The sequence below is a fragment of the Chiloscyllium plagiosum genome, unplaced genomic scaffold (genome assembly GCF_037043375.1).
Source record: "Chiloscyllium plagiosum isolate Xiang-an unplaced genomic scaffold, Cpla_swu_hap1 HiC_scaffold_9, whole genome shotgun sequence".
NCBI lineage: Eukaryota > Metazoa > Chordata > Chondrichthyes > Orectolobiformes > Hemiscylliidae > Chiloscyllium > Chiloscyllium plagiosum.
In genome coordinates, this window is record NW_028270147.1 from 43,540,090 (window position 1) to 43,555,424 (window position 15,335).

Consider the following 15,335-nt stretch of genomic DNA (forward strand, 5'->3'; position numbering starts at 1 on the left):
TGGAATAGACAGAAATGTGGCAGCTGAAGTTCAATGTCGAGAAGTGTGAGTTGATGCATATTGGCAAGAAAAACAGACAATACAAAGTAAAGGGTGCTATGCTAAAGATATGCAAAAACTGAGGGGCCTGGATGTGCATCTGTATACATGCATAGATCATCGAATGCAACAGGATGGATGGAGAGTTCAGTTAATAAAGCATGCAATCTCCTGGGCTTTATTAATAGGGTATTAGAGTATAAGTGCAAGGAGGTCATGGTGAACTTGTTTAAATGCTTCTTAGACTTCACCTGGAGAATTATGCACAGTTCTGAGTGTCACACTGTAGGAAAGATGTGAATGCTTCACAATGAAAGATCCAAATATGAGCAACCAGTTAGATAGTAAATTGGAGAGGTTAAGTCTGGTATTCTTGAGAGACGAAAGCTAAGAGAAGATTTGACAGAAATTTTCAAAATCTTGAGGGGACTGAACAGAGTAGATAGGGAGAAATTGTTTCTGTTCATAAACAAATCAAGAATGAGAGGGCACAGATTTAAAATGATTTGCAAAAGAAGCAAAATTAATGTGGGAATAAAAATCTTTCAACAACTGTGGTTTGGGTCTAGAATGCACACCTGGAAGTGTGTTGGAAGTAGGTTCATTTGATGCATTTGAGACATTTTTTTCTGTTCAAATAATCATCCAAAATCTCATGATGGTCATTTGGAGATTTGGCACAGATTAGATGGGTCGAATGGCCCCTTCTGTTCAAGAACATTACTGTGATTTAGTTTCTTGTTTCCCTTCCGATATGTGGAAATATTGCCAGCTATGTTAAGCACAACCATCTTCCACAAATACGACCATGAATCTACCGAAGCAAAAAAAAGGACTTGACCATTTCTTTCTCAGCGCCAATAAATTACTTTCCAATAAGTAAAGTTGCTCTTTAGAGTATTACATGAACTGAAGCAGAATAACAGTAAAAATTAGCCCTTTTGAAATTGGAGATTAGCTCCATCATGAATCTAAGTCATTTGCAAAATTTATACAGAGTGAATGATAACTAAATCTACATCTCCTTTTTGTTGCTTTGCACAACCTGACGATATTAAAAAGGTCATCTTATTTAATCACTGGTATTCTATGATATACACTTATAGTATCAATTATGGATACACTTTTCCAGTAAACTGCTACGTATCAGATATGCTACCATACATGTTGCTTCCTTGAAATCAAACTGCTTTGATCTCTTGGCTTCAATTATATATCCCAGATAGGGATGATGGAATAGAGAAAATGAGAACACCTCACAGAAACAAAGGGTTGGATTTAATGGTGGGAAGAGCTCATTTTTTTTCCCGGTGGTGGCAGTGAACAATGCTGTTTAGGTCAGCAGGCTGAGTGGGGCAGACCCTGGATTCCTAGCAGCTGCTGGTGAGATGTCAATGAGATTCAATAATGAGCCATGTGACACCCATCATCCCCAAGCCCACCACAGTTTACGAATGGCTGAAAGGTTAAATGGGTACTGCATTGCTTTCATGGTGTCTCGGTGGCCATTTAGCAAAAGATTTTCCAGCAACTTCCTGGATGGGGGAGTGGGGGAGGTTCCACTCCTGTCAGTATCCAATCAAGGGACATGACACTGTGGTCTGGTGCAAGGTTTGGTTTTTGGTGTAACTCCCTCGCCAGTTAAATCAATTTCTGTTCTTGACTTCGACTCTCTGTCCCTTCTGCTCCCATGATTCTCAATCTGAGACTCCCATCCCATCTTCACTCACCTTTCCATCTGGGGTCCCTCAGCAATTCTGGAGATATTTTCTAACCTACCTGTTCAGAGATGTTATTACATACCTTTGCAGCAGTTGGATTTGACCTTGGGCCTATCCTCTGGTGGGTGCCACTGCTCCTGCTAGCAGCAAGACCTCTGCCACTAGTACCATAGTCAGAGGGAAGGCCCAACAGTGGCCACATAAGTGCCTGCAAGGCACTTGATTCCTTCAGCCCTCTTCAGCCATCCCCCTGGAAATTAAGTGGATTCCCACTGGTTCTCGGATTAGTGGGTAAGAGCGCCTTTGGCCTAACAGAATTTCAGCCATAATTTGTGCATTTGAATATAATCAGACAATTAAAGGGAAAGGCACGTCTAAACTTAAAGCTCATGAATAAACCCCAGTTGAATCATTTAGGACTATTATAACTTCAATTGAAACACAATGTGAAGCTTACTTAATTTTTATCAACTCTTAATGTCAGAACATTTTGGAATGTTCGCTGTACTTTGTCCAGAGATGACATGATTTGTTTGTGCTACATATGGACAGTGGGTTGGCACTTGATCTGATCACACAATATATCTTCAATCGTTGGCTGAAAGAAATCGCAGCAAATAGTTCCTCTAGCTTTGTGCTGAATCCCCTTCGAGTACTCCCTTCCAATGTGGAGAGCTGAACTTTCAACAGTGCTATTTGTTGGAGTTCTAATACCCATTCAAATTGTGGAAACCTTTTTCAACTTGTACAAAACTGGCCTCTTAGTTTTATTAAGTCAGACTTGATAATGATTTTTTTTTGGATCAATGTTGAACATTTTGACCTGCTCCGATTACACATACACTCTCCGTAATATCCTCAGGAGTTGATTGATAGCTTTATTACTTCAGTAATATTTTATGAAGATTGAGGTGCTGCATGTCAGCTCTCAGATGATTAGCCCAGACTTTGGTTTAAGACCAGAAAAATATTAATACCATACATTAACAGTTTGGACATTGGATTGGAATGCTAAATAAATCTTACACATTGAAATTTATTCACTAAAATATGTAAATTGTTACTATCTGTAATGTGATTATATTTGATTTTAATCAGTGACTGACTGTGAACGTTAGTACTGAAAACAGCACCTAGTTGCATCCAGCCAGTTGCAAATAGGTAGCCATTGCACAGTTACTTTTTGTTGTTTTCCATTGGTCATCATTTTTTTTTAAACACTGGTGTATTTATCAACCACTTGACTATTCGTATCAATAGTGTCTCCTTTTTAGTGGAACCATATAGTTTTAAGGACAAACAAGATTATGCAGCTATTCTAAGTTGACACTACTGCCAATTTTGTTTTCAATTATTTTTCCCCACTTCTATTAGCTCCTGACTACACACTGATGTAGAGTTCCACAGCACCAGAAATTCTAATGTGTCTTACTGAAATATTTATCTCTTGTGTCCATTTTGCATGAGTATGAATGGGTATGACTAATTCTGCTCTTACATCACATTTTACAGATATACATATTCGTTGAATTATCATTGAGTAAAATTAACTCTTGCTGAGACAAGGTATTGTCAAGGCGAACTGTAGTTTCTCAAATTCTTCCCCAACTAAATAACAACTCCGAACAGGGAATAATCCCAAAAACCTCCTGATCTAAATAGTTCAGTAAAATTCAGGGTAGCATATTTATTCACAATATCTACATTGTTTTATAACATCGGAGACAATGCTGGGATTAGCAGACAAACTTGATCTTTATTTGCTAAAACAATGTGTGTTCAAGACTATCTTGATTTAGGTAGCATATCCAGTAAAAAACAAAATACTTTAGTCCAATACTGGAAGACATGGTTAGTTTGAAAGGTCAGGTGAAGAGTAGGGATATAACATTTTTTGCTAAACAAAGTTACAGAAAAAAAATCAAATATTCTAAACTTTAATATATTACATGCTCACATTTTTGAGACAAAGCTCAGTATGTCAACATTGTGAAACACTGATTTTCTGATTTAACTTTTAAAAAGACAAGAAAAATGGTTAAATATTTCCAAAAACAGAGCACAAAAGCATTTTTAAATTTATCAAGCGATGTGCAATATATAATGCATTCTTAATTAAGAAATAGTATAAATCTTCAAATCTGCAGTATTTTACCTTGGGCAGTGTAGACGAGCTCACTGTAAATAGCTGGTGGAATCACAGGTGAAGGCAAGCCTCTTAAGTAATGCTTCAGTGCATCTGCAATGATGTGGATGTCATATTGTTCGATATCAGCAGCTGCTATATCTGCAACATAAGGAACAGGGTTAGAAACTTTATTAGCATATTTCATTTCTTACTGTATATATATTGTTGACCACGTAGTTTTGACTGCTGTTATAATTTTGATTGCCTGAGTTGGGGTAAAATTATATTAGTTTTCTCATCCTCCAAGTTAAAATGTAGTCATGACTTATTACATCAGAACTGTCAGGTACTTGAATCTGCCAGTTCCACTTCTTGTCAGGTCATCTCTTTGAAAGAACAATTTACACAAGGTATTGTTATTCATTCATAACGGGAGAAATTTTGGTTCCCTCACTAGAACTAAATACACAAAAATGGTTCAGAAATGCAATCACATGAACACTTTTTATCAGAGAAATGGATTCATTTCCAATAGTTACTTGATTTGTTTCTGCTGTTCTTGATCAAGTCTCTATTTGGAGCACAAGTGGTTAAAAGCAAAAAAAAGGTTCCCTTGAGGCAGGAATGAAAATCTGTATTCTATCATTTCAACTTGAGCAGAATACTAGCTTTAAGATAATTGGCACGAATAGCAGTCATAGTCACATCGTTAAAAATCCACAAGGTATCGATCAAAGGGTTGATAGGGATAAATGAATTGGAAGACAAAAGGGAAGGAGGGCAAAACGACAGATTCTTTGAGATGAAAAAGTCAAACAAAAAAAAAACCGGAAAGCATGGAAAGCAACATGTCACATATTAACCATCCCCAGTGGCAGGCTAAAAAGGAACAAAGTTACAAGGTTCTAAGAGCACATTCCAGAGAAGAGCATTTGATGTAAGGTGCTAGTAAAACAAGTTTTTGAATGTCATAAGTGTGCAATAGCACATTATCAAAACTTTTTAGTCTTGTACTCAAATCCTCCTACAATAAAGACCACCATTCCATTAGCCTTCCTAATAGCTTGCTGCACGTAAATGCAAGCATTCAGTGTCATATCGACAAGAACACCTACTTCTTTTTGTAAAACTACTTCTTACCATCCTACCTCTTATCATGTAAGAAATCCACTGCACATCTTGGTTCTTCTATCAAAACAGATGGATGACCTCATATTTTTACATGTTATAATCCTTTGTCATGTTCTAGCCCATTCATTAAGCCTGTTCACCTTTACATCCTTTAATCGTATGCCTCATGTCTCTTCACAACTTAGATTCCCATTTAACTTTATATCGTCTGCAAATTTGGAAATATTAAATTTGGTCCCCACATACAAATCATTGATATATATTATGTACAATGGGGGGAACATACTGATTCTTGTAGTACCCCTGTTAGACACAACCTGCCAACCCAAGAATCATATTCTGTCCTATTCTGTTTCTGCCTTTGTCAATCCTTAGTTCATGTCAGCAAATCACCTGCTTTACCATGTGCTTTAACTTTGCTAACCAACTTCCTCTGGGGTACTTTATCAAAAGCCTTCTGAAAATTCAAGAACAATGACAATTTCAAAAAACTTCAACAACTTTGTCAAACTTGATTTCTCATTCACAAATCCATGATGACTGTGCCCAATCAAAATATTATTATCCAAATGTTTCCATATATCACATCCTTTATACTAATGAAGTCTTGCATTGTTCCTACTATTGATGTATGGTTTACAGATCCACAGCTTCCTGTTCTTTCTCTCTCTCACATTCATACTGAGGTGACTGTTGCTCCCTCCCAATCTACGAATCACTTCAGATTCTAGAAAATGTTTGAAGGTGATCACCATGTTCAAGTGCAAGAGCTTCAACATCTTCAAGATTGCTTGTGTAGGAATATGGACTTTTTTTTTAAGTTCAGGAGTGTGGTGCTGGAAAAGCACAGCAGGGCAGGCAGCATCCGAGGAACAGAAGAATCGACGTTTCGGGCATAAGCCCTTCAGGGCTTATGCCCGAAATCTCGATTCACCTGCTCCTCAGATGTTGCCTGACGTGCTGTGTTTTTCCAGCACCACACCTTGACTCTAATCTCCAGCATCTGGAGTCCTCACTTTCTCCTATTTTTAAGTTATCAGCTTTGATATTGGAATAATTGTTGAGGGTTTATATACTGCTCTGTGTGTAGATTAGTTTGCTTCTTGCACTATTCATTATAAATTAAATTAAGCAGACCCATATAACATTATCTATAAGATAAAGCAAATTGAAACGAGACTATATCTCTCTCACCTGTATTCAACTAACTGATAAAACTCTTAAAACTTCAATTTATTCAGCAAAGTGGAGATGAATTATTAATTCTCAATAATTTTCTTCGATATAGGTACTGAATGGAATGTAATCTGACCTACACAAAAACCCAATAAATAACGTATGTCACATGGTGGAAAAAGTAGAATACTCCCTGCTGACTGCATGGAGGCCAGGTTCCCATGACCAAGTCACCCTTTATTTACATGTGCACTGTATACACTGGCTGCGGTCAATCCCTGAAGTGAGGAGACACTGAATCCTCTTTTTTTTAATTTTATTAAAAATACACAGTTTACAAAACATTAACAGCTGTATACAGAGAAATAGCAATTTTACAAGGGAGAAGAGTGGCAAAGCCAGGCCCCAAACCCTACCGTTCAGTCCTCTGTTTATTTTGTTTTTGTTTTTTTTCTATTTTTCTTCTTTTTAACCCCCACACTACCGCCTAAGTGCGGTAGTGCTTATTTTATCCCCAGCACCCATGGTGTGTGTGTGCGCAGGTGTGAGACACAGTGAAAGACACAAAGTGCACGAATCTTTATTCAATTTCCACCACCAGGAAGATAGGAAAACACCCGAGTGACCAGTGCAGTCCTTTGTTTATTTATTTATTTATTTTTCTTTCTTTTTCTTTTTTTAACCCCCACACTACCACCTAAGTGCGGTAGTGCTTATTTTTTTCCCCAGCACCCATGGTGTGTGTGTGCAGGTGTGAGAAGTCCTCTGTTTATTTTTTTTTTTATATAGACCCAGCAAGCCCCCGCCCCTACCCACCTTCCGGTTCCTCCCAGTTGTTTTTTTTTTTGTTTTGTTTTTCCCCTTTAACCCCCACACTACCACCTAAGTGCGGTAGTGCTTATTTTATCCCCAGCAGATGTCCTCTTTTATTTTTTATTTTTTTAAATTACATTCCTGTGTGTATTTTTTTTTTCTTTTTTCTCTTTTACACTACCACCTAAGTGCGGTAGTGCTTATTTTATCCCCAGAACCCATGGTGTGTGTGTGTGCAGGTGTGAGACACAGTGAAAGTCCTCTGTTTATATCTGTCAGCCCAGGCTCCCTGATTGGCCCAGGTTAACTACTCCAATCAAGAATCTCATAGTCAATAAAATCCATCTGGTTCCAATCAGGGTATCAACATTGCCTCTAATTTCTCCAGCCGCTGTGTGGAACTGGGAAGTCAGGACATGGCTCGAGAAACTGAAAGTGAATGCACCAACTTGCATCAGCAGTCCGGTTGGCATGTGTGTACCTCGGAGTGGAATGTGGCTCCCTGTATTACTATGACAATTTTATTTAAACTTAACATCAAGCCTAGGCTCCTTTTTCTCCTTGCTACCTTACAATTACTGCTCCACTCAAAAACCCTCTGCCTGTGCAGCAAAGGGTTGACTATAACTTGTCTGGAATAGTAGTTACTGAGTATGTGCGGAAGGCGTTACATTTTGCTGAGGCCAGCACAAGATGAACTGGGACCTGAGTATGTCACGTCTCTGTCAGGCTCTTCCTTACACTTTCTAGTGAACTGCATGGTTTTCAATAGAACATGTACCTAAGTGTTGACCTGATCTTACTAAACAATTCAACTATAATAATATTGCTTTCCCCAAATGAATATGATTACTGGTGAAAATCTGTCAAAAGTGTAAACGTCAGCCTCAAAGGAATCATTTAATTGAAAAAAATTGAGATTTGATAAGGTACCCAGGTAATGTAAGTCTTTCTTTCGAAGCTTTTTTTTTAAGGTTGGCTATAGCCTTGTGAATTAGAACTTGATGCCAATTCCAACTGGAGGATAATTGTGCCTTTTATCTTGATGTCCAATGCATTTTGAGAGCATTGTTAATATTCCAAAGTGGACACCGGAAACACATCAGTGCATTAGGAAACACAGAAAAGAACAAAACTCATTTAGATCGATAGCCTGGCACAATGACCTGTCATTCATGTTTAGTTAATCCAGGTTGCCATTGAAACACTGACATAAATTTTATATATACTTTGATTCTCCAACATCACAATAACAAGTTCTGAGTTGAACTTGCTGGCAACTGGGTTGTCTTTCCCACCTGCAGAATGCTCCCTTACTGCCTGTGGGCCTCCTATCTCATTCAGGAAAATGAGTGAGCTACTGTTACTGCTGATGGCCTAATCTGAAGGCCAGTGGCTCTGAAACCTCAGCAGGGTGCCCAGGCGAGGTGGGAGCTGCAGAAAGACACTGCAGACTTCAGAAGTTGGGCCAGGTAGATTGCTTTGAAATACTCATAAGTAAAATCCTAGGGTTGAATGTTGGAAGGAATGCCCCTCCAGGGAAATCGATGAGGATGTGAGACTGCCTTTTCTTCTCATGGTAGTCTCTTTGGACCATTCAGCCTGGAGCTTACTTGCAACCCGGCAGCTACTTCCATTTAACCAGCTGCACCTTATTAAACTTTAATTAGACTTTGTATCATAGTAATTCATTGGCCACCTCCTTGAAATGGGCACAGCTTCTCCACATCCAGTTCTGCCACTGGGAAAATGCCCTGATGCCAATGGAACCACATTGGTGAGCAAACTTAATGTGGCTGACTTGAATTTGTCTGGCATGCCCATCTCCTGGACGCTGGGAAAATCCTGTCACTGAGTGCTGACTAAGCCCTTGTAGCAGGTACACCTACCTTTGGAAGGCTCTGTCCCTGACACTATCCTCTAATCATTCTTCATCTTGTTTGGATGGAAAGCAATCAGCCCTTATGTTTCTTTTAGCATTCCACTAGTGTCCTAAAAAAGGTACTGCAGAAAAATAATGGCATCAATATGGAATGTCAGGGCCGCACTCTCACTGTCCGATTTTTAAAGTTTGCCCTAGACGTCTGAAGGCAAAACATTATTTCGGTCATATCCCTCTGAAACTTGAGCTGGATTCAGACTGTGTTGTGGTCATTATAAAATTACTTAGAGCAGGTTGACCTTGTGTAAATAAATTTCATCCTTGTGAGATGTACACTGCAATATACAGAATTACCAATAAGTCAAAATCAACACTATAGCCATTTTGTTCCCAATCTGTTCCCAAAAATACAATCTAAATCCAAACCTGCAGCAGAGATCTACATAACTGATACCTAGTGCACTCCAATAATGTATTAGTATTGCGAGGGCAGCAATATCATTTTTGAATCAAATTGAGAAAGGAACAGTCAATCCTGGTCATGCAAGATTGGAACATCTTCCTCAACATCCCTTAATATCTTATTCCATCACTCATGGATTAATTGTTGCTTTTTTTGTCTTCTCCATCCTACAATTACTTTTTAATTCATATCTCGTCTATCAATACATACCGCATACTGCTATCCATGGTTTATTTTCTCATTTCCCATCCAACACTCTTGTGGTATCCCATGATAAAAACAAATCCAAAGGTTAACTGGTGAGTCTTGGCACACAGAGCATGAAAAAGTAACTGAATGAAATTTGCTTAAATTGATTTTTCATGGACGACACAGAGCTCCAGCTTTGTGCCAGTATAAAAGTAATAATGTCAAATTGGCTTTCCACTTACAATACAGACTGCCTATCCTCTATTATCCATTTTGCATCATCTTGCAAAATCAAAATAATATCAATTCATAGAGTTTCTTCTTCTGATGTCTGTTTATGCAGATTTATTTGTATTCAGAGTGTACAACGGACTTGAAGAACATACTCAGAATACTGAAAAAGTATGTTTTTCTGTTCCTCCTTTGTAATTACGATGCTAAACTACACTGAACAGTAATGAATACACCTTTCCAATGAGAACACTTTTGTTTCAGTGTGTGTTGGTAACACAGAGCATATGAATATACTGTATCAGCTACCTGCTTAACTGTGAACTATAGAACTGCTATCTCTGCTGGAGATTCTTTTTGAAATTATGAATGGAATATTATGTCCTTATAATGCTCGCAGATATCCAGTGGCATTGCTTACAGCTGTACTGGGATCTAGAACATTACTGAGTTGCTTACCGGTGAACCTGTCTTATTTGATTACTGCTCACCTATTCACTGTTGGAATTCAGATGTTTTACACTTCATGTGAATTGCTGGTAATTCCTGGTAAATCCCAGTTTCAAAAGATCAGAACAGCCAAGAAGGTAACAGTACCAGCCATCCAGCCAACTGAGCTAATCAACCCCCATTGGATCACAGTCAAGTTTGACCATCTTTTTACCTGGCAGAACTGGTCAGGCTCACAATTATGAGCAAAATAAATAAGTGGAGGAATAGGCCATCTAGTTCCTCGGGCCTGCTCTGACACTCATTAAAGTTGATCTGATCTTGCCCTCAACTCCATGTTCCTGCCTCTTTCTTATATATCTAGACATTCCAGTAATTCAATAATCTGTCTATGTAGATCTTGACTATATTCAATGACTCAGTCTCTACAGCTCTTGAGCATAAAGAATTCAGAACCCTTTAAGAGAGGAAATGCCTAATCTCTGTCTTAGTTAGATGACCCCTTGTGCTGAAGCTATGTCCCCCTCGCCTAGTTCTAGACTCCCCATGATGGAGAACATCGCCATAGCATCTAGCATGACAAGCTCCCTCAGAATCTTCTATATTATGCTTCAATAAGATCATCTTTCATGCTTCTAAAGTCCGCTGTCATAGGTCCAACTTTATAGGCAAAAACCTTTCCTCACTTTACAACCATCCTAGCAATTATCGTCCTCTGAACTGCCTCCAATACAAACAAATCCTCCTTACATACAGAGACCATATTAACACAGAGCTTTTCTATAAAGGCATTCAGAATAGAATTGCCATTAAGGGATGTTCAGGGAAAACAAAGCAGCAAAATAAAGAACTATTTGTGTGCCCTTGATAATTTCACTCTGTATCCCAACAAGAAGGAATACAAGAAGTTAGAATTAAGGTTAGGACCTGGTGCCTGCTTTCCAATCTAACACACATTCCTAAGATTCTGTACCATGGTACTTTTGTACCTAAGATGGCGCTGTAAGTGGCGATTTGTAATTTGTTTTACTGTACTCACATGAGTACATGTCAATTAACCTATTTCAATTTAAACACATGACAAAGGGGCTGGAGTGAAGTTGTGTTGCTGTGAGTGAGTAAGAAGTAGGGACATCTCTAACTTAAGGGGCAGACCACTCTGGTAACTGAGCGCAGCAGTTTCACTTAAAGAGGGGATTCTGTGATAGCAAGCAACATAATACTGAATTTACTGGTTAAGTTATGCAAGTAATGAATATGTAGAAGTGACTTAAAAGTTACAATCTCATTTGAGTCAGAAAACAATGATAAACCATTTAACACATGCACATGGGTTTTGATGTATGGGTATCTGTTAATGGCTTTCTTACCTTGTCATTATTTCTAAATATCCATCTTACACTATCACATGCGAAAGTTATACTTCTCTAACATGAAACACATTATTTTTCCAGCAAAATCTGATTGAACACATTCTTGAAATCTTGGTCAACAGGAGCAAAAGCGAGGCAGACATTTTATTTAAATACACTCAATAGCAATCAATCATGCTCAAAATGTTCACCGTGCATCCAAATACAAGAGGTCAAACAATGCCTCAAGACATTACTTCTGTATGACTCATTCTTGATTTGGTTTAGGATTTTCTATTTTTTCTACAAACATATCTGAAAAATCAATAAAACTCCAAAAATGTCCAGGATGAAAATCTGAACTGTACATTGTTTTGAAAGGACAGGTGACACATTGGCATAAATAGGTCTTAGTAAATGTAATTGGACAATACCAATCCAGTTCTTGGTGTCAGACAAACCTGCGCTACATTTATGACCAATTAACATCAAGTAGGCAATTCCTGGAAGGAGCAAGATACTTGGAATGGTAATAGAAAACATGTTAAATTGGAGCAATGAGTGCTTTTCAGAGACTCTGTGCAGGGCTGAGTAAAGGAAATGGTTACATTATATCAAGTCATGCCTTGCTTATGATGTGGAGATGCAGGTGTTGGACTGGGTGTACAAAGTTAAAAATCACACAACACCAGGTTATAGTCCAACAAGTTTATTTGGAGGGAGTAGCTTTCAAAGCACTGTTTTTTCATCAGGTAGTTGTCCTAGTTTGGGTTACTGAACATAGATATAGAGAGCGGCAATTCCCCAGTCCTGTGAAAATGGGTTTTAGAAAGTGTTGGCAAATCCAGTTGGGACAGCTCCCCAATGCTACCCCAATTTTAAGTAGCTTGCAAAGCAAAAAGCAACCATAAGAGCAGACTGCTGATACCATAGATATTAGCAGACAGGGCAATGAAACCAATTAAATCCCAATTTATATTCATTTACCCCAGCTCAACAACTTTGCCAAAAAAAATCCCACCGTGTCAGGAATATATCAGCATGCTGAATGGACCCGCCCCCCTCCCCCTCCCCACTAAGGTTTGGACTGACACGAATGACTGAATTATCTGGCAGCATCCGGGAGCCACAGTGCTTGAGAAAGGCTGTTAGCACTCTTCTGGAGGAGTCCACCCTCCACCCTGAGGTCCCTTGCAGCACTTTGTCACCATTTTGGCATTGAAGAGAGGTTTTGAAGTGGTCCCAGGGCTTCCCTTCTCCTAGCCAGCAGTGCTTACCTTTTTCCAAGCACTGTTGTGGGACCTCCTACTTCCCTGGTTCACTCACTGTCCTTAATTCATTTTGATTCCAGTTTGTCCACAGCTTCTTAGTGCTAAGCTCAGTCAAATAGCACCTTGTTATCCATGACAGTCGCTCTCACCTTGCCTTTGGAATTCAGTTCACGGCCGTAATTAGGTTGGGGTTGATGGCTCTGGTGTAATCCAAATTGAACTCCAGTGAACAGGTTCTTGTCAAGCAGATGCTGCTTAATAGCACTGTTGGTGATCCCTCTAATCACCTCACTCACATTCAAAAGTAGACTGATGGTGTAGTAACTGGCTAGGTTGGACTTCTCTGCTTTTAGGTACAAGACATATCTGGGCAATATTCCACATTATCAGGAAGATACTAGTGTTGTATCTGTACTGGAACAGCTAGGCTAAGGGCAAGGCAAACTTGGAAGCATATGTCTTCAGGATTATTGTGAGAACCTTGTCAGGTCCCATAGCTTTGTAGTATCCAGTGCTTCCTGGTGCTTTTTAATGCCATGTGGAGTGAAACAAGTTGTCCCAAGTCTGGCATCTTCGATGCTGGCATTTTCTCCAGGAAGCAGAGAAAGATCATTTACTTAGCACTTTTGGCTGAAGATTGATACAAATGCTTCAGTCTTATCTTTTGCACTGATATGCTGGGCTCCCCCATCATGGAGAATGGGGATATTTTGTTGTGCTTACTCCTCCATTGGAGTTGTTTAATTGTCCACACCACTATTCATGACTGGATGTGGTAGGACTGCAGAGCTTAGATTTGATCTATTCTTTGTGGAATCACTTAGCACTGTCTCTCACTTGCTGCTTAGGCTGTTTGTTACCAATTTGTCTGGTTTTATAGCTTCACCTCATGTGAGGTACGTCTGATGCTCCTCCTGTCATGTCCTCTTGCACTCCCATAATCATCTCACTCACTTGATGGTAATGGTAGAGTAGTGCATTATGCTGAAAAACAGATTATGCTGAAATATAATTCTGCCATTGTTGATGGCTCACAGTGCCTCACAGATGCCCAGTCTTGAGTTGGTAGATCTTTTCGAAATCTGTCTCATTTAGGAGGTGATATGGTTGAGCACAAGATGGAGGCTATTCTCAATGTGAAGGCAAATTTTTGTCTCCACAAGGACTGTGCAATAGCCACTCTTACTGATATTGTCAGATGTACCTGCAGCTGGCAGATTGGTAAGGATGAGGTCACGTATGTTTTTTCCTCACCACCTGCCGCTGACCCAGTCTCGCAGCTATGTCCTTTTGGACTTGACCAGCTCAGTTAGTAGTACTGCTGCCGAGCCACTCTTGTTGGTGTACATTCTCTTTCTTGGGCACCCTCAATGCTATGTCCAAATACTGCTCGATATGGAGGATCACAGTTTTGTCAGCCCAGTGGAGCCGTACATGGTAATCAGCAGGAGCTTTCCTTACCCATGTTTGCCCTGGGAGAGATTTCTTAGGGTCCGCAGTCAATGTTAAAGACTCCCAGGGCAACTGTTTCTTGACTGTGTACCACTGTCTCTGTTAGCTCTGTCCTGCTGATGAAGCAGGATATTTGTAGGATTGGTGATAGTGGTGTCTGGGACTGCCTGTGTAAGGAATGATTCCATAAGAATTACTATGTCAGGTAGTTGGTCAGTGAGATAGCTCTCCCACCTTTGGTACTAGCTCCCAGATATTAGTAATGAGGATTCTTACGGGGTTGACATGGATGAGTTTGCCTTTGTTGCTTTCGGGTTCTTCATCAATGCCAGGTGAACTGGCCAGTTCTCTTGTTTTTGAGACTTTTTAGCTTTGAAAGCTTGCCAGGCTATTTCAGAGGGCAATTAAGAGTCAACAACATTTCTGTAGTCATGGCAAATCTTTTTCAAGATTTACTTGATCAACATCTTATTGTTTCATCCACAACAAAAGGAACTCAAAAATGTTTCAATGTGCAAGAAAACAAATCATCCTTTTGACCAGATATTGTTTTAAAGGAGTAGGAGTTATATTGAAAGCCTAAGGTATGTTTTCACATGTCTTAGTTGCAGGAGTTTGTAAGTAGGTCACCTGCCTATTGTTATTTTCAAAAGATATCTTAAAGCTGAGCTAAGCTTCTAAACTGGATGTTGTTTACTGAGTCATACAAATTAATACGACAGTTCCACAAATGAACTCTCTGCATAAAACTTGCTCAATTCAAGTGAAAATAAACTGTTTTCAATTTGACCTTTTTTTACTATGGCTTGTTTTCTTCCCTGTTGAATTCCTTTCCATGTAATTTTTCAGACTTCTATCAGTAAGATCCAAATGGAGCAATGATAAACTAGTGAGTGTCCTAAGCTCACATCTTTCACAGCTTTCCCTTCAGCTTCATAGAAAGTTCTCTCACTTTCACTCAGTGTCTCTTGTTCTCCACCTCGAACCCCATTTCCAACCCTCTCACCATCATACAGCTCACTGCCCCCTCCAGACAG

General features: G+C 39.3%; 1 protein-coding gene across 1 annotated transcript in view; it reads right to left on the minus strand.

Annotated features, from left to right (window-relative positions):
• LOC122547273 (phosphatidylinositol 3-kinase regulatory subunit gamma) overlaps positions 1-15,335 on the minus strand; it is a 575,736-nt gene that overhangs the window by 252,816 nt on the left and 307,585 nt on the right. Inside the window, exon 5 of the mRNA XM_087990580.1 lies at positions 3,916-4,047. Coding sequence (XP_087846706.1) covers positions 3,916-4,047 — 132 coding nt within the window. The remainder of the gene's footprint in view (positions 1-3,915; positions 4,048-15,335) is intronic.